Source organism: Anomalospiza imberbis, chromosome 11 (genome assembly GCF_031753505.1).
Source record: "Anomalospiza imberbis isolate Cuckoo-Finch-1a 21T00152 chromosome 11, ASM3175350v1, whole genome shotgun sequence".
NCBI classification, from domain to species: domain Eukaryota; kingdom Metazoa; phylum Chordata; class Aves; order Passeriformes; family Viduidae; genus Anomalospiza; species Anomalospiza imberbis.
In genome coordinates, this window is record NC_089691.1 from 23,064,730 (window position 1) to 23,092,707 (window position 27,978).

The 27,978-nt window shown below is 40.7% G+C and overlaps 2 protein-coding genes across 11 annotated transcripts in view; both read right to left on the minus strand.

Annotated features, from left to right (window-relative positions):
- Positions 1–4,374, minus strand: part of NR2C2 (nuclear receptor subfamily 2 group C member 2) — a 37,801-nt gene extending 33,427 nt beyond the window's left edge. For 5 of the 10 annotated variants that reach the window (XM_068202399.1, XM_068202403.1, XM_068202410.1 and 2 more), the window contains exons 1-2: positions 4,049–4,374; positions 886–969 (exon numbers count right to left, since the gene is read on the minus strand). In XM_068202399.1, coding sequence (XP_068058500.1) covers positions 886–945 — 60 coding nt within the window. In that variant the 5' untranslated portion in view covers positions 946–969; positions 4,049–4,374. Of the gene's footprint in view, positions 1–885; positions 970–2,376; positions 2,887–3,722; positions 3,851–4,048 lie in introns of those variants that run through there. The other 5 variants (XM_068202400.1, XM_068202404.1, XM_068202401.1 and 2 more) reach the window with 5 other exon arrangements.
- Positions 4,375–10,702: 6,328 nt separating this feature from the next.
- Positions 10,703–27,978, minus strand: part of FGD5 (FYVE, RhoGEF and PH domain containing 5) — a 78,556-nt gene continuing 61,280 nt past the window's right edge. The window contains exons 13-21 of the mRNA XM_068202424.1: positions 26,680–26,763; positions 25,042–25,121; positions 20,711–20,810; positions 18,480–18,617; positions 17,289–17,391; positions 15,154–15,284; positions 13,340–13,468; positions 11,504–11,652; positions 10,703–10,786 (exon numbers count right to left, since the gene is read on the minus strand). Of these exons, the coding sequence (XP_068058525.1) occupies positions 10,750–10,786; positions 11,504–11,652; positions 13,340–13,468; positions 15,154–15,284; positions 17,289–17,391; positions 18,480–18,617; positions 20,711–20,810; positions 25,042–25,121; positions 26,680–26,763 (951 nt within the window). The 3' untranslated portion in view covers positions 10,703–10,749. The remainder of the gene's footprint in view (positions 10,787–11,503; positions 11,653–13,339; positions 13,469–15,153; positions 15,285–17,288; positions 17,392–18,479; positions 18,618–20,710; positions 20,811–25,041; positions 25,122–26,679; positions 26,764–27,978) is intronic.

The window sequence follows — 27,978 nt, forward strand, 5'->3', positions numbered from 1 at the left end:
TATATAGGACTTCTTGAACGAAAAATATTCTTAATATACAGGTGTAATCTTAGCTCAATAGATGAAAGAAAACTCCAAACTAATGTCTGAAAAGTGGCCTTATCTACACAGGTCTCTCAGCCCATTTGCCCTTTATTATTTATTAAATCCCTTAATTACATAACCATACAAAAAATCACAGTAAATTTCAAGGATACTAAACCAAATAATTTTAATCAGACAAAAGATCTAGTTTATTCTTTGACTGAAGTTTGCATAGTGAGGGAGAGAGATAAATTATTTTCTATGGCCATGACCACTTGCAGTTTGTGTTTATGAGTTGATTTAAACTTTTTAGCTGTTGAGCATCCAAGCTTCAATGAATATGCATCAAGACATCACTTAATATCACTTTAAGTTGGTTTGTGCTTTATTTCTTTTAAGTGTAGGCACAAAATATAGAAACTGATTTAAGTTAACCACCTTGCTGTAAATTCACTATAGCGCATAAATAAAACAGGTAACTTCAAATGTGGTGGATCTAGATTACAATTCCAATTAGGTGCAGAAGCATGCCGTGTCCCAAACTGTCAATCTAATGATCAAATGACAAGAAATTTTGCTGTAATAATTTTTAAAGAATTCATAATACAGCCAAGTTTCTCTATAGCTCATGTTGAACTTTCTACTTGCATTCTTCAAATGGGGGCCACCAGAACAAAGCAGGGTGAACAAAATGTGTCCCAGTTGCACTGGTTTCATGCTTGTCCCCAAGTGTAAAGCAGCACTTTTCTTTAAAGATCTTCTGTTCCATTTATGCTTAATTGTAAACAGCAGGGACTCCCTAATAAGTTTTTAATTTCAAAATCTCATATACCAACTCTTGTGATATCATCTGTCACTCACCTCAGCCACCTGCTGAGTCTCCACTACCTGCTGAGCCAGCACCTCCATATTGGTTGCCATGGTGAAACAAGACCATTAGAGAACCTGTTTGGAAAGATGCCAGCAAGTTCCATCAGGCACAAAAGTTTGGGTTCTTTCTTAGTATTAAAGAAAGCTCTGCTACGCCTTTTTGAAAATTTACAATTCTGCTTGAAATACCTGGCAAATAAGAGAAGATGCCATTGATATGTGTGTGTTCACATCTACATACACACACATATACATATATGGAACATGCATACTGGAACCATGCTGTTCAAACTGCTGAGGTACAGTTGTTCTTTTACTTTATTAAGGCTCTAATATACTCCTTCCACTCCATTATTTAAGCTGTAAAGAAGATCAAAGTCAAGTACTAATGCAGTTTGTGCAATTCATAGATCTCAAAGGCACTTTCCTCAGCTCAGGCCGGAGAAGCCTTGCCATATGCTGAACCAGGGAGCAGCAAGCTAAGAATGCTGTTTAGCATACAATTTCACCGAGTCGTTCTGTCAAACCACCACGTTCATCTATATTCTTAAGAGTAATCTTACACAATAAGGGAAATGAACAGTTATATCTAAAATGTATCTTCCATTATTTAAACTATTTCTTTATTATAATGTGATACGATTATCACAATGAGAAGAAAATACTGCAGAATCATTTTATCCTATTCCAAGTAACTCCACCTTCAACTTTAGGGGTTAAAAAAAAATACAAAGAAATCAAAGACAAACAATTAAAAACCACTTGCAATGTATTTTTAATTATCATTATTAGGGGTGTATTTCTTCAAAGGTAAATTTAATTAAGATTTTCAATTAATGCATTCAGTTTTTAATTGTGACTTGCTAATAACAGGGCTAGACTTCAGATTCTGATCCAAGTGTAGGTAATAAAAAGGCATTCCTGAATGCCGGCTCCTTTGATGTTTCATTGGAAACCTCCTTAAAATTGCAAAGCAGTCATTTAATATAAAATTTTAAAATAAAAGAAACAATAGCAACACAGGTAACAGAAAAATGTATGCATGTCTCTAGCACCCATTCAAATGTAACTTCTACAAAGCTAACATTGTTAAATATGTCAAAATTCATTACCTTAAATGGATTCACTTATATTGCAACAAATGTGAATTTTGTATATGTCAAGTAAAGATTATTTGTAACAATGCATAATCAAACTTGAGACATCCCCATGGAATTTGTAATTATGCTAGGTTCTCCTACAGCTTGTCATTACTTTATTGAAGTATTGCACTTGATCAAGACTATGAACCATTTCCACCAAACTCAGCTTATGGATGGTTTCTCAGTTGTTCAATGGTTCCTTTTCAGTGTTTCCTCTTATATTTTTTAATATTCAGCAAGAAGCACAAGGAGCATAATCATGTGCTCATAATATGCTGTTTTCTTACCACTTTATGATGACAGAAGCCCTTCAGATGAGATACTTTGTTCATAACAGTACCTTTCCAAGACACAAAACACAAGGGTTTGCTGTAGAATGAGTCTGACATATGTGCTATTGTTGGTGTTATCAGCAAGGATTTTTGTACTTTCGACCTTCATAAAAGAACCTCAAGCTGAGGCTATCTGATCAAATCCAGCTTTGAGCACAGAGACCATACACAGCCACACCAAGCTTCTTAATGGTGTCGACTCCCAGAAGGCAAAATCAGCTTCCTAGCAAAAGCCCCGAGCAATAGCTTGTAAGGCAACCACAACAAAACCCCCCAAACCAACACAAGAGGTGAAATTTAAAAAAATAGGACGAGGCACCTTGATCACCAGGAAATTATTTTCAGCATAATAGGGTGGCAGCCAGCTCAGCCTACGCTGTCCAAAACACAGGGTAGAATCACTAATCTTTCCCTAAGCTGCAGTGCAACCTCAGAAGCAAGTCATAAATTCTACTTGAGAGGTTTGAAGGGTATGGCCCTACTGACAAGACACGGCAAAAGGCCGCATTCAAACTTATTGACATTTGTTCCTTTGTCTTAATGAAACGAGGTTCTTTACGCTGTGAGCTCGACTCGGCTACACCGAGCGGCCTCCAGCAGGCTGCCATCGGCGGGACGGGCGAGAAGCAGGCACAGCCCTGCCGGCAGTTTCCGGTACATTGTCCTGGCGGCAGGACGCCGGCCCACACCCCGACACCGCCGTCCGAGCACGAACACCGCGAGCGGCGCCGGCCGCGCTCCGACCCCGGCCGGGCCGCGCCGGGCCTGCCGCGCCCCCATTGGCTGAGCCGCGCGCGCCGCCCGCTCTCATTGGCTGTGCCACGCCCCGTCCGCTGCCGAAGGGCCGTCGGCAGCTCCCCGCCGCGCGCCGCCGAGCCACGCCCCCGGCCCGACCAATGACCTGACGACAGGCGCGGCGCTCCCCCGCAGATCGCCCATTGGCCGAGCCACCCGCTTGTAAAGGTGGCGGTACCGCCCCTCGAGCAAAGAGAGAGCCCCCCGGGGATTCACTGAGCACAACATGGCGGCGCTGGCCGCCCGCCAGAGCCCAGGCGGGGCTGCTGCCGCCGCCATTAGGCCCCTTCCCCTCCCCTCCGGTACAGCCTTGTGTCCGCCTAGAGGAGGCCCAGGCATGGCAGTGAGGAAGCGGCCGGTAAGATGGCGGCGGTTTCAGCCCCGTATGCAAAGTACCCGCCGCCCCCTCCCCTCCGCCCTCCCGGTGGCAAAGGTAAAAGGGTCGGGTTCAAGCCGCCGCCTCCGCCCGCTCAGACTCCATCTTCTGTCTCTGTGTGTCCCGCGCTCGTCATCGCCGCGACCATCGCCCTACGCCCCTTGGACAGCAGACTTTGCTCACCGCGACCGGACCAGCCCCGACCTCAGCCGGCCCACGCTGCAACCAGCGGCTCCGGCACCGGACTGCCCCGCCGATCGACCCAGCACGCCACAATGGTCGTTTCCTCTCTCTCCAGGAGCTGTAGACCAGGCCAGACCACGGCTGGTGCTCGCTTACCAGACAAATACCGGAGCCGTGCAATCCCCCTCCCCTAAACCCACCGTCACCCCACCCCTCCCCTCGCGGGGGTGTCCAGAGTAGGGCCCGCTGCCGCCTCCCCTCCCTCGTCCTGGCCCCCACGAGACAAACCCACCAGGCCGCTTCAATTTTAAAAAATGTTTTTTTACCTCAGGAATGGGCGCCAAAGGTGCAGTGGCGGTGACCCGACCGGGCCCGGGCAGGCCGGTGCCCAGCAGCGGCCCTCCCTCCCCCCGCGGGGGCTGCAAGGGGCTGTGGGGCCCGCGGAGGGGAGGGGGCCGGGGCTGTGTTGGGGTCGGGGATGTTTTGTTATGTGTGCCGTGCCCTGTGACAGGTCAGAGTTCGTGACCCCACCGCCGCCGCCCGGTAGCGCGTCCCCGCTTCCTCTTCCAGCGCCAGCCCGGCCGCGGCCCCTCCATCCCCCGCGGGGCGGGGCCGGCGGCGGGGAGGGGCTACCGGGCTACCTGGGCCTTCCGAGTCCTGCACCGCTCCGGCCGAGCCGGGGAAGTGCCGGGAGGAGCCCGGCCTCCGGGGCAGTGAGGGGAAGGTACGTTCACCACCTTTGTCCCTCTCGCTCGGGAGGCTCCTCAGGAGCCGGAAGCCCGAGGTAGTGGGTTGGCGGTGGCTGTCCACTGCGCTGATGGTATTGATGTTCCAGGTGTACCTTGCTGAAGAGGTATGGTATGATTCTCGCTGACGATGCAATCAAAGGTGGGCTCACAGTTGAGCAAGCTCTCACAAACGCCGCTGCCAGACTGTCGAGTTTTTATTTAATTTTGTAAAGTCAATGTCATTGATGAGGGCTCTTACGGCAAAGCTGGCTGTGAGATATGTTGTGCTTTCAAACACAAAATGGTAGGCATGAAACAGATTTGGGTGTAGCTGAGGTGGTTTAGGAGTTTACCACCTTTCAGTGCTTGTCTTCTCAGAGGCTATCAGATATTCACCCCCTGTCATAACTAGCTATTTCTTAACCTACTCTTATCTTAATGCTTCTAGTAGGTTTCCCTTGACTCTAATAATTTTTACAGAAGTAATTTAAGGAGCAGTTAGATGAATAAGGTAACACCTGAAAGAAAACATATGGAAGAGCTAGCAGTTGAATGCAACAATCGCAGAAACAAGAGGTGCTGTTGACTTAATAGTTACACAGTCAGTATGCTGGTTTTTTTTGGAAGGTTGTAATTTTTTCTTAGAACTGGCTCCTTGAGGTAAGGGTATGATTAGTGTACTAGACCTATGAATTACAGTCTTACTTTCACAGAACAGGAATTATTAAAGCATGTGATGTGCTGGTTTGTTTGTTTTTTTGGGTTTTTTTTTTTTTTGTTTTTTTTGCAATACACAAATAAAGGAAAATGCTTCAAAAATGTGTTCGTTGTGGATGTTCACTACTGTAATGTTAAATACATGAAGAATTTTCAAAATCTCAAAATATGGACATGCGCATACCTTTAGAAGCAGATTTTTCTTTTAACTTCATAAAATATACTATAAAAGTGTGACTGAATGAAAGGAAAAATGGAAAATGCTAAAGCTAAATATGAATGGCTGCTTCCCCTCTGCAGTGTTTCCTGATGGGCAAGGTGAGGAAAGGTTTAGAAGGCAGGAGGGTTTGTCTCCTCCATGTTCCTTGTTTCTGCCACCAGGAGAAAGTTTTGCAGCAGTTTTACTCTGAGCTCTGGTGGAGAGCAATCATACTTGCTGTACAGCTCCACCATGCACTCTGAGGTTGAGGAAAGCTGCATTAATATTGTGACAAATTTCACTGTGGTTTTTGCAACAATTTCAATGAAGTGTAGAACTACAGTGTATGCCCTTAACTTATTTGATGAGCAAGATTGTATTAGATAATGCTGAAATTTGATAAATTTATATACACAGATATATAAAGGAGTGTTAGTAAAAACTGCTTTTTGGCCTTAGCTATGACTGGAGAGAAATTAATAGAAGATGCCAGAGGTGAAAAACATCAAAGAGAACTGAGATTACAAGTCAAGGTTAATAACTAGACTGGCAGCAAAGAAAATAGTTATATTTATCTACCACACTGTGGTGAGCTGACTTGATTGCAGCCACGTGATAACCCAGTCACTCACTTTCCCCTCCTCTTCTCTAGAAGGATGGGGAGAAAATGACATGAAAAAGCCCACAGGTCAAGATAAAGACAGAGCAGTCACTTAACAATTACTGTCGTGGGCAAAGCAGACTTGGGGAAAATGTATCTAACTGCCAATTAAAACTGATATGGTTGGTGAGAAAGCCAAAAATTAAAATACCACCTTCTCTAGCCGCCGCTTTCTGCCAAGTGTAATTTCACCCCCTCTCCCATCCGGCCCTCAGGGGATGGGGGATTCCAGCCGGCACACATCAGCTCCTGCTTGCCCTTCTGCTCGCCCTTCTGCTCCGTACGGAGGGCTCCGGTCCTCATCCCACAGGTCCTGCCGGGAGGGCGAGCTGCCCTCCTGATGGACCATGGGCTGCTCCCCTCATGGGCTGCTCTCCTTAGGGAGCACGGGCTGGCCCGAGGGGGGCCTCTCCTCGGGCCACAGTTCCTGCCCGGAAAGAGTGAACTGCTCCCAGCCTTAGCTGAGAATGGATTTAAGTGGTGGTCAATTTCAAACGCATCTGCTGATAAGAAGTACGCTTTAGCTCCTCCCATTAAGTAGGATAGTTGCCTTAGAAGAAAAAATGTGCTACAAAGCTGCCACACAAAAAGAGAAGGGATGAGACCCTGTGGAAATTATTCCCTGCCCAGGAGAACGGACTAAATTCCCTACGGAACAGAGGTAAAATGTGCATACTTGCAGGGAAGGAAGCTCTAGGCATGGAAGGGGAGGACCTCTACAATGAACGTGTGGGCTGTAAGAGGCCAAGGCTCTTTCTCTGGCCATGGTGGTAGCAATAAAAGTACATAATTGACTAAGAGGGATCAAAACTTGGGGCATGCTAAGTAGTATAAAATACAAATAGGGTTTGAGGTTTTTCATGTGTTTTGAATATATTGGGATAGCACTGTAGAGCTCAGTTGTTTGGTGGTTTTTTTTTGTTTGTTTGTTTGTTTGTTTTTTTTAAGTTCTCATTTCAGTTGCTTAAAATTTTCTGGAATTTTCAAGGTAAATTGTCAGAGCCGAGCCAATACTTAGTATGGAAGAAATCAACAATTACAAGTGACTGACAAGGTTTTAACAGAACTGTTTGGTCTTGTTAATGCCACATTCAATTTAAATCTCTCTTTTAAGTGTTAGTAGGTGATTTTAAAAGTATGAGTCCTCATGCCTTTCATTTGGGTTTGTACATGGCTGGGCAGTGTAGAGGGAAGCTGGTGCCCTCCATCAAGGGGGAGGCTTGCCCTCATTTCTCCATGTTTGTCTCTTAGTAAAAGTGAGTTTGCTGTCTGCTGTAGGTTTTGTTGACTGCAGAAAAATATCACTATATAAAATTATTAAGGTTGGGAAAGACCTCCATGATCATCAAGTTCTACCTTTGACCTCATACCACAATGCCCTGGAGTCTAGAAACTTTCTTGTCAAAATTTGATGAAAAGTGGTGGCACAGTGTTACCCAGGCTGAAGAATCACACAGAAGTTTGTATGTTATGTTCCTAAGTTACTTGTGGAGTTAGACTAGTGGTTTTTCCCTTAGTATTTAAAGGAATACCTTTTCCCCTCACTGAATATTGTCTCTTTCTTTCACCTTCACAAGCAGAGATATTCACTCAGCAAAGCAGAGATACTGATATGCTGTATCAAAGCAGCATGCAAATAGGAAAGCCTGGTTGGTATTCATAGCTGTGTGGTAAAAGCAGCAGAGAACTAGCACAGGAAGGGTAGCAGTCCAAGGTCTTGACCAGCAGTGCTTGTGTAAGTGGTATAGGATCTTGTCATGTTGGTATTCTCCATCTCCAAATGACTTGTACTTCGATTTGGAAGAAAAAATTAATAACTGTTTAAAAACCAGATCTTAACTAGGCATGTACCATAAAATAGGTCTAAATATTATTTGCAGATAATAACTAGTAACCTTAATGCTTTTTAATAAATCAATTAATAAACAGAAAAACTCTGAAACAACAAATGGGAGAAGCTTGATCCCTGGTGTTGGCTGAGCAGCTTGAACATTGTGACTTACTACTAATTTTTTTTTATTTGTGAAGACATAGAACAAAATTTTTGTTTTGAAGGAGTAATACTAGCTATAAATTAGAAAGAAAAAGCTGTGTAAGTAAATGTCTGGTAGTAAACTGAGTATATACCTCTATTTTAATATATTAGCATTTTCTAAAAGGTGATTACTGGATTAAATCTGAAATTAAAATTTCTGTCTCTGGTGCTTAGCTTTGCTCAAATTCAGTTAATTCAGTAATTTCAGTAAGACTGAAATTGTGAGGACATTTTATTTTTTTTTTTCCTCTTTATGCTGCATTGAGACAATTTGTATCTGTAACTGAAGTCAAGATGAAGTAAAGCAGGTGGGCTTTATAGAAGATAAATCAGTGTGATTGAAACACATCATCATACCAATTAGGTCTAAATCCTGTTTCTACCAGGAGGCCTCCAGTACCATATTCTGATTTGATGCTTTTCCTTATTTGTCAGAGAACTGTTTAATAGGCAAGTGTCTGTTAACAGTAACTGGAACTGCAAAGCTGGAATCAAAGGTAGTAATGGTGTAAAGGAAAAGCCTGTAGAACTGCAGTCATATTTTGCTCTTTTATTTCTCTACATTACTTAAACCAATGTTTAATAGCACTGTATCTTATTTTTTACAACAAAATCTTTTCATGTGCATTTCCTGCTTCTAACTGAAAGCTTCATACAACAGTCACTACATGTCAGCACCTAAATCTTCATAATATTGTCATTCTGTAGTGCAGTTTTGTTTTGTTTCAGACCACGGTTAGAGATCTTGCTCTGTATTCAATGTTGTCTTATTTTTCTTGTCAGTGCAAAATGTTTTCAAGGGGGGATAAACATTTACAGTGTATTGGTAGCAAGGCCATGGCTCTTACATGAAACAAAGTTAAGCTTGCTGTTCATCCATTAACTAAAGAATACAACAATTTTATTTTTCTCATTCTTGGTTTCTGTTTGCACGTGATAATATATGCTTAGACTCAGATGGTCAAAACAATGGTCAGACTCAGATGTTTAAAAAAAGAAACAAACCCAAAATGACCTTTTTATTTAGCGGTAGATGTGTATTTGTTTCTTTAAGCTTGTTTATCCAGGTGATAAACTGATCTACCTTACCATTAGGATATATATTATAGACCTTTAAAAATATGGACAATTCTAAAAAATTTGTTAGGGTCAAAAATTCAGATCTCCATTAAGTTCCTTGAAGAAAGCAAAAAATAAAAGTAATAAAAATTCCCACCAACATAATTTAAGTAAATTCTTGAGCATGTTATTTTTATACAAAGATATATTTTAATCATAGATGTCATTCTGTTCCTCAGTTAAATATTATGACTGAAGACAAAACCACTGTATTGCAATGATTAGAACATCACTTCTCAATCTTCTTTATAAAACTCCCACCTGAAACACTAAAAAACCCCACCGCAACAACAATAACCAAAAGAAGAAAACAAAACCAAAACAAACAAACAAGAAAAAGAAAACAAACCCCACCCAAAACAAACAAAAGAACCCCAAAAAACAACCCGTACAACAAGAACAACCGAAAAAACCCCAACAAATCCAAACCAAACAAAAAACCCCACCCCCCAAACTCCAGAGATCTATATCCTCAGCTGGTGTAAAGCACCACAGCAGTCTGACATAGGACAGGTGTGGCCACAGGAGTTGCAAATGACTCCAGCAGAGCAGGTTCAGACAGGTGCATTTCAGTCCACCCACCATATTTCAAATGCTGTGCTGATTATGTGGATTAAACTTTTGATGACATTTTTCATAACAAGAACAGCAGAAACAACAGGAATTTGGGAAATAAAGATACAGTATTTAAATAGATGATAAAAATCTTAACACTACTAGGTAGATGTGTTAAATAAAAACTGTCTGTAGTTTCATAATAAATTAAAAATAACCTTTGGGTTTGAGTCTGAAGTATTTAGAGAGATATAATTCAGCATCTGGATCTGTTGAGCTACTCGAGTGCATTTCAAAGTACTGCAGTGATACGAAACTAAACCTTTAACATAAATTATACGGTGATTTGTGTAAAACTATAAATTGATAGTTTGATATTGGATCATAGTCAATGAAGTGTTGGTAGACCAGGTAAATTGAAGGTGTTTTTCCTTCATTTTCTGTGGAAACAATTTAGCATACGCGGGGCATAATTTCATGCTGGCATCTGTTAATGGACAAGTAATAAATCAGGCCACAGAACTCCTTAGAAACATGAAGAAAATTAAGCTGTCATTCAATAAAAAATGATAAAGTGCTTTAAATGATCATTTGTTGTTTACTGCATTGTTTCTCATGTCACGGTAGACATCAAAACCAACGCAATGAAATGTGATAGTGCTCTGGAAAAAGTAAAACTGAGTCTGTTACTTACTATAGTCAATATTTCTATGTATTTTTTGGTCTTGATGTTAGACTTAGTTTACTGTGGGAGCAGAAGAGAAGCTCATAGTACAGGCTGAACTTGCGCAGCCATAAAGATCAGCATAAATAATCTCTTATCTTGAAATTTTCATTTGCAACAAAGTGTATGTAAGAAGAAGGAAGAAAAAGAGCAAGCTGGAAACAGTACAGATCCAGTGTGTGTGGCTAGTGGGCCTGAAATACACTGTTCAGTTTTGCAAGTGAGAAGAGGGTTGCTGGAAATGTACAGAAATCTGAGAATTTATTCCAAGTTCATTGAGTGAAAGCTGCTATAATATGGATGCTTCTTCCATGGCTTCAATCCACCTAAAAAGTAGAGGAAAGAAAAATGGTACTTAATTTTTTTTTATTATTTTAAGAAAAATAAGTACTTTAAGAACATAAAGCATGAAGACTGTATTTTCCATCCCAGCTCTAATGAGGAACAATAGTTCTGTGATTAAAGAAGGGAGCTGAGTTCTGAGTCTCTTGCTTTCTAGTACAATCTTGACCAGTAATTTATTGCAAAATCTCAAAGATAGTGCTTTCTTAGAACAGGAAATATGAATCTGGTGAAGTATGATTTAAAGCAACAAAACCTCCTATAAATACTTATTTCTTTTTCTGTGTGTCTTGGGGTGCTGGCTTTTTATTACAAATTTTGTGACTATCTTGTTATGTGAAAGCAGTAACATTAGAATGGGAAATCCAAACAATAATTTGTTGATGAGAAAACTAAGAAATGGGTAAATTTAACATGCAAACTAGAAGTTTTTCTACAGTAATCACCTTTGACAGACTTCTAGCTATGACTCTTGAGGCTCAGTCTCTTCTTTACCTACAGAAGGGAGCAAATTCTCCTTCCTGAAGGAACTGAAAAGCACCAGGTAGATTTTTAATGTCAGTCAGGCCAGTCACATGCAATCTGGCTTAATCAAAATTCTGAAAGCTGTTTGTTTTATCTGTTATAAAGGTGCTCTGAATTGAAGGAGGGAAAAATCCCTACATAAGTTCACTGGCTAATGTGGAAATCTATCCCCATACCTGTGTGCTGAATTGTTATCCTCTGCTCGGAAGCTATAAAAGAGCGTCTGCTTGTGGTAGAGATGAAAAACTGTATCCATGCTTCCTTCCTCCTTTTCTGGAGCAATGGTGAAACCCAACAAAGGCAAACTTTCTGTAGCAACTTTGTCCTGAAAGCAAAGAAGACGTGAACCAAAATGTAGAGAGAAGGCCTGTAACAGTTTGACGGCCCTTTCTGAAAAGAAAATTATACAGCCCTTCTGTGACAGTTCTGCAAAAGCAGTAGTGTGGATGTTCTGCTGGACTCGTGGCTTTTAACCCAAACAGAAGCAGTGCCTGAGTACTGCACATGTTTTATCTAGTCTGAGTCTTGAACACCAGCTCTCAAAGTCCTGTTCTTCATGATCATCCACATGGCCATGAAGGTCAAATTAGCCATTACTTTGATGGCTGCCTTTGACATTATGGTCCTGCAGGCAAACTTGAGATTACTAAGAGTACAGCAGCAGTTCTGAAAGCCCGAGACTCACTTCCAGTTATGTTTCTTTCAATCATTTTTATTTGCTGGCTGCAAGTAGTGGTCCTTTTGGTACCTTGTCATTTCTTTTCACAGCACTAGTGACTTTTTTAGAAATCTGCTCTTTCTCAAGCAGCACGCATGCTTTCCAAAAGGCTGCTTGGAAATTTCCTACTTAGTAATGCAATTAATCATTAATTTACTCCCAAGAAACTTCCATGAATTTTGCTTGGCAGACACAGCTTTGTACAAGTTAAAGAAAACCATAAGCCTTAATGAAATTGCAGTTTAGCTGTTACTGATAGCTGCAGTTTTGGTCACTGTATTTAAGTAGATTATATGTGTGTATTGCCTTTGCCTCTGCTTTTAGAAGATAAATTGTGGACCAGGAATGTAAAGTAACCCATTGTTGCTGTTTTCCTATTGCTGAACCAGAAATAATCACTTTTAAGGTTAAAAGAGATAAGGTAATTGTGTTGGATACAGAATTTGATGCTAATGGCCTGAACTGCTGGGCAAACCATGAATCCTTTTGTGACTCAATCTCCTCATCTGTTTAAAGGGGATAACATTGTTTCATGTAAATGTCACAGGGGTGATGGTGATGCAACTTTAATATCTGATGTTTGCAAAGTATTCTAAAGGCTTAAAGTACCAAGCATTGCTTTGACAGGTTTTTGCATTCTATATCCTTTATTTGAGCAAAATGAATTTGTATGGTCTTGCTTATGAAATCTATCCATTATAACCAAAGTTTATATCACACTTCAAGTTTATCTGTATTACAACTATTATAAAATAAGAAAAGGGATAAAATACATAAAAATGATCTAGCTGATACCCAGCCTCCTTGACTGTGAGGAAGAGCTTGCAGGCCAACACAGAAGGCATTGTTCTCACTTCTGCAGACTGCCTCCTGTCTTTCCCTGTCAGTGCTAGTTGGACAAGCATGTCTTATTTATATTTGCCAAACTACAAGATTCTCCTCCCCACCAGAGATGGATCATAGTACTCTCTATCTACAGAAATATGTGACAGTTACTAACTACACCAGAGAACACCTAAGGATCTTGAAGTCTTTAGGTGTAAATATGTATGTTAAGGTTCCCAGTGGTTGACAATTTATAATAGTATGAATAATAAGAAATCAGATAATGAAGGGCAGCATGTGACAGGTCCAGCTAGGACTGTAGCTGAGTCAGTCTATTAGGACCAGGTCTCAGAAGCAGGCAGTTGGAAGAACTACTGTTTATACCTTTCCCATTTACTGGTCTCCTGCCCGTAGGGAGTAAAAAAGGAGTCTCAGATAGAAAACTATTTCAAGACAGATTGCACAGTACCTCGTTTGCTATGTAGGTGTAGAGGACTTTGCCTTTGATAACAAACCAGCGTTTCTTCCAGTGTTTTTTGCCTCCCTTACATCTGCTGAGGTATCCACTGATGGTAGCTCCCTCTCCTGAGGCTGCCACCTGGAGCACGGTAGGAGAAATCAGGATTTGTAATAGTAAAGTCTTTTTCCCTCCTGATTATGCATGTTTGCATCACACCAACCACTAAGTGAAACCTTAAAAGTATTGATACAGAAAAAATATAAGCATGGTATTATGGTTCTTTTTAACTGTTTGAATATTTAAACTTAATTCTCAGTAACTCTAATGGAAAATATGCAGTTGAGTTATTATTGAGGTCAGTAAGTTTACAGTTGTGTTCTGAAAAGCCAAACTTGTCCCTTTTCCCACATCTGGTGGTTTTTGGGTGCTTTTTGTATTTTAAACATACATGCATCCAGAAGTGAATTACAGTCTTGTGGCTGAACACTTTTGAGATGTTGGTATATATAGGGCCTTGCTGTATTTTTATATTAATTTATGTTAATCACTTTGGTAATGACTTGGTTTTATTTTTGAAATAATATTTCTTAGATGATTTGCTCCTTTCATAGAAATATTTTGAGGTCTAAGGGCTTAATGTTCTTAAAAATCCAGGTTTTGAGTAGATGGAACTATACACATGCACCCATAGAATGCAGTGTACAACATTAGTTTCAGCAGTAAACTGTAGTAGTATTTGACTTGGAAACAAAGGGCAGAGATTCATAACCAGCTTTTGTAACACTGATACAAGAGACGACTGAGAATTAATATAGCAATGTTTTGCAGCAGAACAGAAATGTTCCAGGACTTGGAGTTATGCTATTGTGAGATAGTTCATGTTAATGAAGATGTGCTGCTTCCCTGTGGATAGAAAGGTGATGCTTTTTTCCTCATGGGGTTGAAATTCTGCCTACTAGTTCTTTTAGTACTCAATTTGTGTGTTTGTATTACATGCTTGTATCTTTGGCAGAGTTTCACGAACAAGCCTCAAGAAATTCCAGTGTCTCAACTGCACAATGAGTTCAGCAAGATGTTTGCACCCCACTCTCTTTAATACAATGAGAAATGCCTGCAGGAAATGGGAGTCCCTTACTGTACTCAAGTTCAGTGGGCAGTTTAGCTATCTAGAATCAATCATCAACACAACCAGCACCTTGTTCCTGGAAAGAAAACTAACACAATTGGAGAAATCATGGCCCCATTGAAATCTGTGGGAATATTGTTTACATTGGTGAAGTCAAGATTTTACCCATTTGATTTGAAATAGTTTCATGTGAGCTGGAGGGAAAGTGCCTGGTGAAACATATATGTTCTTGAATTGACTGCCAAGGGATACTCACTAAGTAAGTCTATTTCCTAAGTGTTATTTTATTTCTCTTGAAATCAAAGTAAGATTTTATAAGTAAGGGTCTTGTTAAGAAAGGTAACTGATGAACAGTATATCGTGCTCTGTTGATCTGTCCTATTGTTCTATCTAGTACCTTGATAGCATTTTAGTTTTTTCAAGACTTCATAGGCTGATGAGCAAATTAAAGTACCATACTCTCCCACTCTCTCAGTGGGCTCAAGACATTTATGTGGTCTCTTTAGAGCTCAGAGTATTTTTGTATTTTAAACACTACTGTGAAAAGCAAAAAAAAAATAAAAAATTGCATGATGAAAGTAAACCAAGGCATATGCTGAGCCCACTGCACACAGTATAAATTAAAAACATAGCTGCTGAAATATAAGCATACAGTTTTCTGTAGCTCCTTGCCTTTCTCAGGCAGCTTGGATCCTACCTCCATGAGAGCTGAAGGGATTTTCTTCTGTTTCTTAAAAGATGAATAATGAATATTGTGGAAAACAGAGGAGAAGGCACTGCTTGAACACCTGGATGAAGTTGGAGGGAAGCTCACACTTAGTGGCCGCTCTGCAAGATTAAGAAAATTCAGAAAGGGAAGGGGGGAAATGGATAAGTTGGTATATATCAGGCTAGGCTAGATACATGATACACTAATACAAATAACTAAGGAACATGCAATGCCTCCTCTATACACAGTTTTTATTTTAGCCTTTCTTTCAAATCACCTTTTTAAGTCTAATGAGCGGGTTCCACGGCACCCTCAGTTAATGGTACTAACCTAAAGTTTCTTGAAAAGGTCTGCAAGAAAGCTGACAAAGCACAAAACACAGCTTGTTGTCCTCTTATTTAAAATGAGCATTAAGCACATGGCTTTGACATCTTTCTCCTCTATGTTCTGTAACACCTTTCCAGAATTCAGTAATGCAACATTCTTTCTGTATGAACCATTCATTAAATAGTACATGGGCGACACTTATTCTGTATCTGAAAATTCCATTAGGCCCACATGTCTGAGTTCATATCTTCATGATTTCACTTCTGGCAACACATAAGTTGAAAGCTCTTAGTAAAGCACAGCATTAGTTTAGTACAAATCTGAGTTACTGTTTCTGGGCACACATTGGCTTGGGGATGCTTTTTTGGCTGTTGTGACAGCATCTGTTTATGTGTTTTCTTGGCTAGTGTGAATTTCTTTAATCAGGAGGGAAAAGCAAAACTTCATCTGTCCATGACTTTTTTTCCTGGCAATGTAGTAAGCTTACTTTTAGAGAGTGTCTACATGAGTAGATGTGCAAGAAAATTATTTCCTGTTCACTCTCTGTTCATATATTTGTAACCCCTCTCCCTCTTTTGTCTTTTATTTGAATGTGTACTTAAATCAGAAGAGACTTATATAGTAGGATAATAATACAAAATTCTAGATAGGCAGTAGCTCTTCTGCTTTGAATTCACACTTTCACCTGTAACTCGATAAACTCACCCTGCAGAACAGCTCTTTGTGACTCTGAACTTAGCTTCAGTATTTCTTTTTGTGAAAGCTACAACATGGATGAGGACAGTGAAGTACCACAAAGACATTGTTTTATTTTTATGGCTAATTAATTAGAAATATCAGGGTGTAGTTATCACCTATAATTACATCATAGAATAAAATTATTCAGTTAGGAAGAACCTACAATAATCTAGTCCAATTGCTTGACCAATTAAGGGTTGCCCAAACATTAAAACCTGTTATTAAGGGCATTGTTTAAATGTCTCTTAAACATTGAGAGGCATGGGGTATAGACCACCTCTCTAGAAAACCTGTTCCAATGTTTGGCCACTCTCTGGGAAAATAACGGTTTCCTCATGTCAAGTCAGAACCTTCCCTGCTGAAGTGCTGAAACTTTCTCATGTGTCTTGTCACTGGATCAGAGGGAGACGAGATCAGCACCACCCTATTTCCACGTCCCCTCCTTAGGAAGCTGCAGAGAGCAATGAGGTCACCTTTCAGACTCCTTATCTTCAAAGAAGGCAAACTCAGTCCTCAGCTGGTCCTCGGAGGACATTGTTTTTATCATTATTCTGGTTTATCCAAAGGCCAGGGGAGCTTTCAAAGAACTGGCTTATAATCATAGAATCCCAGAATGGTTTGAGTTGGAAGAGACTTTAAACTTCATCTCGTTCCATCCCCTTCCATGGGCAGAGACGCCTTTCACTAGTCCAGGTGGCTCCAAGACCCATCCAACCTGGCCTGGAACACTTCCAAGGGACAGGACAGCTGCAGCTTCTCCAGGAAACCTGTGCCAGGGCCTCATCTCCCTCTGAGCAAAGAATTTCTACTGTGTAGCTAACCTAAGTTCCCCTGTTCCAGTCTGAAAAAACAGTTTGCTAAACTTGATTTTATGGCTCGCTAAACAGTTTTAGCTGCTATACAGCCTGGTTCTCCCAGGACCTCAATATATATGGCTCAAACTTGATATGAGGAGTACTATTTAACAAAACACAATATAGAAGGCAGGTCCTAAGTCATCCCCATTATACAAGCAAGAAATCAATTTGTCAGTTTTGCCAAGAATGAAGAAATCTTACCTTTTCTCTTAAGTTCCACATAGCAGCTATCACAGACTTTGGCTGCTTGATCTTTGAGGTACTTCATGGGGTACTTGTTTCTTGAACAATTTCGACATACAATCTGTTTCAGCAAGAGGAGAAGCACATAACTACAATATAAATGTATAGATATGTATATACAAAACAAATTCCCTGAGCTGACTGAGAGAGGAAGTTGGATAGTGGACCAGACATGACTCTTTCCTGAACCTGTGTCAGTCAGGAAAAGCCTGCTGATTGAAATGTGATTGTTGTAGCTTTACACTGTTGTAAGCCAAGCAGAACTGGTCACTGTATTTCATTGCACACGATTGCTGTGTCCTTCTCTCCAGGAGTTTACACCTTACCTACCACTGAATCACAGAAAGACCACTTTAATATGACTTCTGTTTTCCTAGCTTTGTTAGTAACATTGTTTTCTTAAACAAGCTTGTGTGTTCCTCCAAACCCTGTGTATGTACTAGACTGATTTTCTCAGTGGAATTAGGAAAAAAAAATTAAGTTAAATGCTTTTTATATCCTATCAAAAATTGCTGGTCATTTTATTAAAATAAATTTTAAAATCAGGTTAAAAGACAGTCGTGGTTTAAAACAAGACTGCAGTTTTATGTATACAGGCTAATCTCTATAGTCAGAGGTTAAGGGACAAAACCAAGAAAGCTTATAGATCCCCTGAGCTTTAGGGCAAAAGGCAACATCTCTATGGAGCACAGAGGAAACCTTCCCTTTAGTCACTGATCAAGCCATGCTCTGTTGCTGAGTTTCTTCACTTTCCTAGGAAGATCATTTTGCCAGCTGTTATTAGGAACAGGACATGGCATAGTTGTGCTACTGCTCTGGCCCAGAACAGAGCCTGTATTTTTAGTGTATTTCTTCATTGTCTCTACAGCTAGCTGTGTGTTAGACATAAGGGCTGCACTCAACAACAATTACCCTGTCAGCCTTTAACAACTAGCCTTTGGGAGGTAATTTGACCTTAAGGCAAGGTTACTGTTATTCCTTCTAGTAACATTAGAAACCTAACAAGTTAATTTAGCAAAGCGCTCACTGGTTCTGTGTGAAGTCGAATTCTGATCTTGATGTTGCCTCAAATTTTCAGGTTACAGCAGTGGCAGCCAGTGTCTTAGAGGTGTGAATAAATACCCCCCGAGAAGCTTGCACAGCTCTTACCTTCCCGCAGGCATGGCAATGATGTCGCCTCAAAGTGAGGGTAAAGTCACAGCCACAGTTCATACACATCATGACATGGGACACGGGCACGAGTGTAGGAGGCCTCTCACCCAAGGGTATTCCAAGCCTTTCCCTTAGCTTAAAATCAAAGAAGAATAAATGAGGAAGCATCCACACTTCCTAAGTCCATTTCGTCAGTCCTTTTGCATTACATACAATTCTCTCATTTCAATCTACCTTCACCTGCTAAGATCCCCAAATTTTCTCATTCCTAATGCACTTATATAAGTGACATACAGCTGCTTCAGCATTGAAAGATTAGTACACGCTGCTGTTAAAGCCAGAGTCAAAAAAAGTAAAAATCCACATAAATCTATTTTTGGTCAGGCCCTGACACTCTTCCACATCAGACAAGTATCTGATAATTGCATATGAAAATTGCAGGTAGGAACATAACTTAAAAGCATCTTTTTGGTAGCAGCTTTTGAAATAATATCTATAAAAAGCTCTACAACCGTCAATTGAAAAAGCACCTGAGCTCTTTGTCATTACACCTTGGGATGGCTGTGTGATAAGGGAAGAGAGAATAAAGAAAACAGTAGAACCAAAGATGAATTTACCCCACTTCAAATCTGATCCACGCTTTCTGGTTGATCTCAATATGTGTAAGCAGCTTTAGAAAATGTATTTGCTGTTCCTAGTTCTTGAAATGCATCACATGGCAGTGATGTTCAGATGCCTTTGCTCCAAGCCCAGGGAGCCACGATCAGTGTGGAACTGAACACAAGCTAATAAGGTGTGCTATTTCAGGTTCAGCACCAAAGTATTATGAGTGCCCCATTGTCAGTTCACAACAGCTCAGCATTTGGCACAAGTAGGACAAAATTTTGGGCTTTTGAAGGATTGTTTCCTGAGTGGAAATTAGACTTCTGCAAACACTCAGGATCTAAACACAGACAAATCAAATTCCTCCAAGTTTCCCTATGTGAACATTCAAGTTTATATTAGAGGCAGAGATGCAAGAGAAATTATTGTTTCATTTGTTGAAAAAGGATTTGGTTTAGATTACTAAACTGGCTACTTTCAATTTTTTTCCTGTTAAGTATTTAAAAGTAGATTAGATACAGGCCAGAAAAAAAAGCCTGATTTGTTTTTGAATTCATTTTTTACTTTCTGAGGTCTTAAAAAATTAATTTATAGAATGGTTGAATTTGGAAAGGAACTCTGAAGGCCACCTGGTTCAACCACTCTGCTCAGGCAGAGCCACATAGTGGCAATTGGCAAGAACTTTGTCCGGGTGTCTTCTGAAAATCTCCAAGAATGGAGACCCCCACAACCTCTTCAGGCAACCCTGGGTGCCAGTGCTCAGTCGCCCTCAGGGTGAAAAAATGCTTTCTGCTGTTTGAAGAAATTTCCTGTGTTTCAGTTTGTGGCCACTGCCTCTAGTCCTGTCACTGGACACCACTGAGAAGAGCCTGGTTTCTTCTTCTTTGTACCCTCCAGGTATTCGTACAGTAGGTGCTCCCTGAGCCTTCTCTTCTTCTGGCTGAACAGTCCCAGCTTTCTCAGCCTCTTCTCCTATCTGAGGTGCTTCCGTCTCTTATCAGCTTTGCTGCCCTTTGTTGACTCTTCCCAAGGTTTCCATGTATCATACTGAGGAGCCCAACATTGGACACCAGATGTGGCCTCACCAGTACTCTTTCTTATTTAGTAAAACTGGAGCTCTACATAATCTAAAATTGCCTTTTTACTTTTTATCAGATGCATGTTTTGCCTCCTTAACTGGGAGTAGAATAACTGAAAATAATGAGATAATAATAGGCATAATTGCACATAATTTCAATATCAGTGGTGGGGTTTGCACTGATAGGGACTTTATTGAGTATATGATATTAGTGTAATTAATGGGTAGCTTGTTTTTTTTTTTTAATCTATGAAGTTTGTAGCTATTTTTAATTAATCCAAAATAACTACTTGTTTGCCATTTAGGACAAAACAATCTTCCTCCAGCAAAACTAAGCAAAGGCCACAGAGTATGGAGTGTGATTAATATTTCAGAGGTGACCCATGAGCTGTGATGAGTTTCATTGTTCAAGCTTGGCATGCTTGTTTGAATGAAAATGGAATGTCTGGCTACTAGGAACTGCATATTGTATAACCCTCCTCCTTTCCTCTCTCTCTCTTTCTCTCCCTTCCCTTTTCAAGCATTTAAAGATTTGGCCTCCTTTTACCTCCACGCTACTGTGGAAAGTCGAAGTCTTGTGAGCTTTGCAGTCATCTGGGATGTGTTTGGTGATGCAGCTGTACCAGTCATCCCTTTCTGAGCAAGAGCTGGGGAATGAAATACAGCAGAGCAATCAATGCCATGAACAGCAGGGACTGAAACAAACTGATCAGAGGAGAAAAGTTTCACTTCATGAATGTTTGCTTTTCCCCACTACTGCACTGAACTTATAATTTTCTGACCAGGAACAAAATTGACTGTTGAACATATTCAGAGTGATGATTAGTGTAGCTCCATGCTTAGGACTGTGACTGAGAAGGAACTAAATATCCAGAATATTTTTCAAAGTAGTCTCTGGCTTTGTTATAAGCTGCTCAATCCTAGATCACACAGGACAATATGAAGTGTCTCCTTTTGTCCTATCTGCCCTATCTTTTAGGCACTCTAATGCTTAGAGTGTTGGCATATGCGAGTTGCTCAAAGCAAGCCTGTTTATGCTTATCTCTACAGTGGGCTGCTTAGGTGAATTGCATGTTGGGAAATGCAGAAGTGTATCGCCCACGGTAGAGATGTGAATGATTCAATTTTTCTTCAGCTTCTTCACAGACAACCTCCAGTCTCCTGGAGAAGAAGAAGCCAGGACAGAAATTAGTGAAGGAAGCTGGGTGCTCCCTGGAGTTGCAGTTACGCGTGGAGGCCAGTAATTCTCCAGACCGACCCCTAGATGCCCCCTGTGCTCAAGGCAAACCAGCGAGCATTTCGCATTTCCCTGCTAATCCACCTATCCCCAAAAACCAGCAGGGTGGGTGCCTGTTATTTTACAGATGCATTTGCTCTGTTACAGCCGTGAGGTATCCTGCCTGTTTTAGCTGTTTTTTCTGCTGTGACTTCAAACTGTGCACTTCCTGTTCATCTGAAACTCTGCACAGCTCTAGAGGTTTCTATTCACAGGAGAGAATGAACTCAGTGTGGTCTCCCCTCTCCAGATCATACCAGCCACTCACATTAAAGCTACCCACTAGACTTTGTTGTATAAACTAGCAGTGGCATCATTGCCAGCTGCTGTTCAGCTGTGATTTCCTCATGCTGTCTTCATGAAGACCACCAAACAAGACATCTGAGAACAATTTGTGTTTTGTGGTCTTAAAAAAAAAGGCACAAAAAAGAGGAAATGCCAGATTTTCTTGATGATCTTTGACTTGGTATCCTTCTGCACTATAAGCATAAGCCCTTGTCTGACAAACATCAGCCTGTGCAAAATTCAACAAGTCTGGAGCAGAAACTGTGAGCTAGTGTATGTACTACAAATTGGGTAGCTTCCTAGGAGCTGAGGAGCTAAGGCTCCTTAGCTAAACCAAGGAGCTATGTTACAGGAGATCACCTCTGTAAAGAGTCACACTACTAGTCATAGAATCCCAGAATGGTTTGGGTTGGAAGAGACCTTAAAGATCATCTCATGCCATGGGCCTGCCATGGGCAGGGACACCTTTCCCTAGACCAGATTGCTCAGACCTCTATTTAGCCTAGTCACTCCTTATTACTGCCAAAGTTATCACCTGTCTAATTACACGTACAAAGAAATCTGAAAATGTCTGTATCTTCCAGACAAATCATGTCCACTGCCTAGAAAACACTAATAGAAATCCTGATTTAAACATTGTCTTGCTCATTCTTTAATGGAAATTCTCTTCACTTGAGAATTAAGATATGATTTTAAAAACCCAAAAGAAACACAAAGGAAATAATGGCCCATATAGTGGTGGAAATTAAAGCCACTTTAGGAAAGACAGGTAAGAAGGACAACATGCTAGCAAAAGTCTGATATCTAACTGGCTCCTTAAGCCTCTTTTCCACTTGATTAAAAATATCAAGGAAGTAATTGCAGGTTTTTAGTGACTAAATGTGGGAATAACACCTATATGCTGATGAGTAAGAACAATTATGTCAATTTGCATAGGCCTATTCTTAATTAGATATTTGAGTGGTTACATGAAGGCTCAGCAGAATTTTTGCTGAACCTCTGACACTCAGAGTAGATCATCCCTTGATTCACCATTGCCACATTTGGTCCTTGTGGGATTTTTGGGATGCACCTTCTGTGCTGAGCTATCAGTTATCCATGTTAGCTCATATATTCATCATTAAGCAAATAGAAAGAGGGGGGTCAAGTTGTCACTGGATTTCACTAGACAGCAGGGGACATCCACAGAACACAGAAACTGGACCAGGATGGGATTTTTTCAGAGTGCTACCATTATCACTCTAAATTAGCCTTTCAGGAGGTAACACTGACTGTGTTCTCCTAGTATTTTATCTGGTATTTTATATAAGCACCACAGAGTTATACCTGTGTCCAAGACTAATATTTTTGGAATGCAAATAAAGATACAAGAGCATATGGGCCTTCTCCATAAAGGAGTGCTGTGCTCAAATCTGTTAGCAGCTCCCTGCTAAACCAATAACATGGCTCTTCAGGTGAATGAGCCATTTTCAGCAGGAAATAGAAAGACTTTACAGTGCCATCTGCTCATATAGCCATGATGACTTCTGAGCTTTGGTCATCCTTGGTCTACTGCCTTTAATCCCTGGCACTCATGCTGTATTTACTCAGTTCACTCACCTTGTCTCATACAAATATAAAGGCTTTGGGGTTTGCATTTTGGTTGTTAACCACTGGCCTTCAGTGCAGCTTGCAGCCCCTCAGTGTGAGCAGTAAAACATACAGTCTTTAGGGATACTTGAAGCCATCTGCACTTTTCTGTCTCTGATGCTTCTTTTGGTGAGTGTAAGAGGCCAAGGATGTTGTGCAATGGAGTTAGGAGAGCATGCTGGCTACTGGCTCACTGGTATCTCATTAGCTCTGCCAGCCAGTACAAAAAGGAGGAGGACTAACTGTTCTTGGGTGACTTATGGCAGATTGGTCACAGAATGAGCAGCACAAGGCGAGGGAAGGGGCTCTATCCCAGCCTCTGTCTGTCTGTTATCAGAAGGGTAACCTTAGTCTCAGGTCCTGGTTCTATATACAAATAAATGCGGCTCACAGTTGCCTCACATACTTTGTTTATCCTAATTAACATGGGCTTGATATGAGTACAAAAGGCAAAGAAACATCCTAATAATGCAAGCAGTGCATCCCAAGCTGCTCACTAGGAATGACAACTTCAGTTGGTCTGGGGAAAGGGGACGTGCAACAGAATGTTCCCTCTACAATACAGAAGGCCTGTCCACGTCTTGCTTTTATAACTGGCAGGTAATTCATAATTACTGTGAGTATATTTTGAGGATTGTGAAGAGTGTGAAGGTCTATGGAAATGTCAGATACGGTTATGGTTATAAAAGGAAATGGACCAAAAGGCTTTCACTGGTAGCTGAGCACTCCCCACAGATGGTAAGTGCTCTGGGAAGGATGAGAGCTCCAAGTTCTGATTCTCAGTTAGAAAGTGCCATCCCTGTCTTTCTCTGGCACTGTGTAATTTAGGAAGTTGGCTGTATTTCTAGGCATTCTGTTGCACACTGTATTTGCAGACTGATAGTGGGAAAGTCAGTACTTAAAAGCACTGAAGACCTTGTTATTTTGAAGAATTAATTTTAATACCACTGTAGTGTGCTATATCTTTTGTAATAAACTTCATGAGGAAAACAAACCAGTTACCTTTCTTCTACAGCTGTATGTAATTTAGCGGGACAGTTTTGGTCTAGAACCATGAAAAATACAGTACACTGCTATCTTCTGATCAGAAACTGATCTACAACCTCTTTTTGGCACTGACTTGGGATCCTAGGATGGAGATCTTGACTCCCAGTTGCAATCAATACTATCAGTACACAAGCTCATTAGTGAAATTTCTTTTATTAGAAAAACCCATGAGGTTGCCAGTAAGGTTTAATTTTGACTTTGATGCTTAAGTACTATTAAATACTTTTATATCTGTTGCATGGTATTACCTAATTACTATTTTCTCCAGAGTTTTACAGCCCTAGAGGTAACAAGAGAACTTATAAAAGGAGATAGACTCCCAGTGTCGCAGGGAAATAATGTAAAAGATAATGGAAAGTACCCAGGCTTCTTCTTTCCTTTCTCTTTAAGATGTTATCAAGACCCAACTTCTAGTCTTTAGGGAGCACGCTAATTGAATTAGTTACAGTTTATTAGCCTTGCATTTATAATGAATGTTGATTGCGTAATCAAGTACTCAGCCATTGTCTGTCACCAACAGCAGACTGAAAAACACTACTTAAAAAAGAATGAGATACCCAGTCTTGGGTACTGGTTGGACTAACCTAGAGATACAGCTCTAGAATATAATACCCTCTGCCATGGACATTTGGGAACAGTACCTTGCTGACAGGGTCAGGCAATGTTCATCGTATTCAATCTTCAAGATGTTTTGGGCTTTCTCTATCACTGGGCGACTGACCTAGACACAAATGCCATGAAAACATGAATGTGGGTATGAGTTAAACTGTTTATAACCAGTACACCATACAAGTCTCAATGCATATGACCCCTTATATCCCAACCATTTGTTTCATATTTCAATGCAAAAAGATGGGCATTAGTGCTTTTTTTATTGCTGCTGTAATGAGGTATGATCTCTGTTTCAATATGATGGTATGCTGAAGGGATAAAATCATGTAATCCAGTCTCTAAGGATGAAGTATCTATGAGGGTTCAGTTTTAATATGACAAACTTAGGAGATGTTTAGTCTGCCAAGTGTCAGAGCATTTTGGTCTATGCTTGTAATGAATAGAAATCACTTTTTTTCTGACATGCAGGCATTATACAGTGAAACACTTCCATCCAGCAAATGCATGTCTGCAGCATGGCTCTTTAACAGAAAAAAAAAAAAAAAAAAAAACAAAAAACCAAACACCAAACCAACTTAAAAGCTACAGCTCAGCTAAAATCTTTTTCCCTACCATGGATTATATTAGTAGCCTGCTAATAGCAACAGCTACTGAGGAGGAGAAATGTAGGTTCATGGTTTCATACATTTTTATTAACAAGCATCATTATGCTAGTAACTCAGCATTTCAAATGTACCTCAGTAAGAACTTGTTCCATAACTCCTTTTCACTAAACAGTTGGAATATTTTGGCAATTCCTAGGAATTTCTGGGATTCTTGAGTTACTTTTAACCTCTCAGGTCCCTGTGGTGATCAACACCAGCCACCTTTTCACAACACCTTAAACTTCCTATGTCATTCCACTGAAATTAATGATTAGTAATTCTCATCTTGTGTGTTTTCTAGATCATCAGACTCTTGACTTGTCACTTCAAATCTGTTTTCACATAAATACAACTTGGAATATTAGTTATAGAACAGTTATGAAGGTCCAGTAGACCTCTTTGGCCCAATATTTCCTGTTGCATAGGTTCTGGTGCCAATGAGTACTTAGGGAAAGAGTGCGAGGACAGCTTAATAGTGTTTGCAATTTATAAATTTATTGAAGAAGAAACTGGTTTTGTATCACTGCATGAAATTGCTCCCAATACATCTTTTCCCCATAAAGTTGGCTAATTGTTTTTTTAACCATTAATGCTTTTGATGAAAACAGTTAAAAGGCACATGAAAACCAGCCATGTGTAAATTTTGAGTAGCAGGAGTTTAAAACCAGGCAGACTAAGCTCTAGTGAATATATTGAAGGGAACAAGAATGCATTGGCTGGAGACGAAATGGGATAATAAATCTTTTCTGTTCCCTGTTTCATGATTAGAGGGTAACTGATTTTGACTTGCATTATTTATGCAGTCTGAATAAGGCTGTCATACTAAGTCACAGACTTAGAGATAATATTTTTATGTTTGTTTTCTGCAGTTTTTCCTTCTGTCTCCTGTAAGAGACAAGGGAATGCCCTGACAACAGGTCCGTCCCCTCTGTCCCCTTGCTGGATATGAGACATAAGCTAGCAAAGCACCACCAGTTCACTATAAAACTTTAATTCAAGCTTTTAATACAGATGAAGCATTACCTTCATGCTTGACACAGCCAAAGTGTATTTCAGTCGGTATTTGCCATCCTTCTGGGGATATGTGTACAGCAGAACATCATTCATCTATATGAAAAGAAAGACAAAATCAGTAATTTGCAATATGGCTTGCAGGCTGGCCTGCCCATTCTCCTGGGGGGGTATAGCCAGAACAAGCTGTAACTTGATGAACTGCTGGGACTGTTACCTAACCCTAACCCTTTCCTAATAGCCAGCCTAACCCTCTCCTGACAGCTTCATGTTGTTCCCTTGGATCCTGTCACAGAGAGCAGAGACTGGTGCTGCTCCTCTACTGCCCCTCCTGAGGGAGCTGCAGACCATGATCGGGTCTGACCTCAGTCTCCTCCAGGCTGAACAATTCAAGTGGCTTCAACCACTCCTTGTATGGTTTCTCCTTCAGATCCTTACCCATCTCTGTGTTCCTTCTTTTGATGTTCTCTAACAGCTTTAGCTCCTTATTCTGTGGCGCCCAAAACTGCTCACAGCACTCCAGATGAGGCTGCCCCAGTGCAGAGCAGAGCAGGAAAATCCTCTCCCTTGCCCAGCTGGTGATGCTGACCCTGATGTGTCCCTGGACACGGCTGGCCCTCTTGGCTGCCAGGGCACAGCTGGCTCATATTCAACTTTTGCTGACTAGGACCCACAGGTCCCTTTTCACAGTGCTGCTCTCCAGCACCTCATTGCCTAGTCTACACTACAGGATTTGCCCTTCCCAACACTAGTCCTTGTTAAAATTCATATGGTTGGTGATTGCTCATCTTTCAAATTTGTTGAGGTTTCTCTGCAGAGAGATGCCCTTGAGGAAGTTGACAGCTTCTCCCAGTTTAGCATGATCGGCAAACTTTCTTCATATCCCTTCGAGGCTTGCATCCCTGTTGTTCATGAAGATATTAAAGAGCACTGGCTCTAAAATGGGCCCTGCAGCACCTGGGCACTAAACCCAAGGACGTGAACTCCTGAGAGAGATTTTCAGGATCCTGACATAATCTGCTATGAGGCTTCTTGAATAGCACACTCAATGTTTTGAATGTATTTTAAAAGTTATATATCTCTTTAAAAATCTGCTTATTTTTTTATTACTGTCGATAAAGGATGACACTATGGTGCATACCATTATCATGACAACCTTGATTAATATCCCAAGATTTTACTAAACGTTACTTTGCTTTGTAATTGCCCAATTTTTTTTTCCTCCTTCTTTTTTTTTTTCCCTATTTAGTAGTAGGCTGTGATTTGGAGGTCTCACTAGCTACAACTTGACACAGAGAAATCATGACAAAT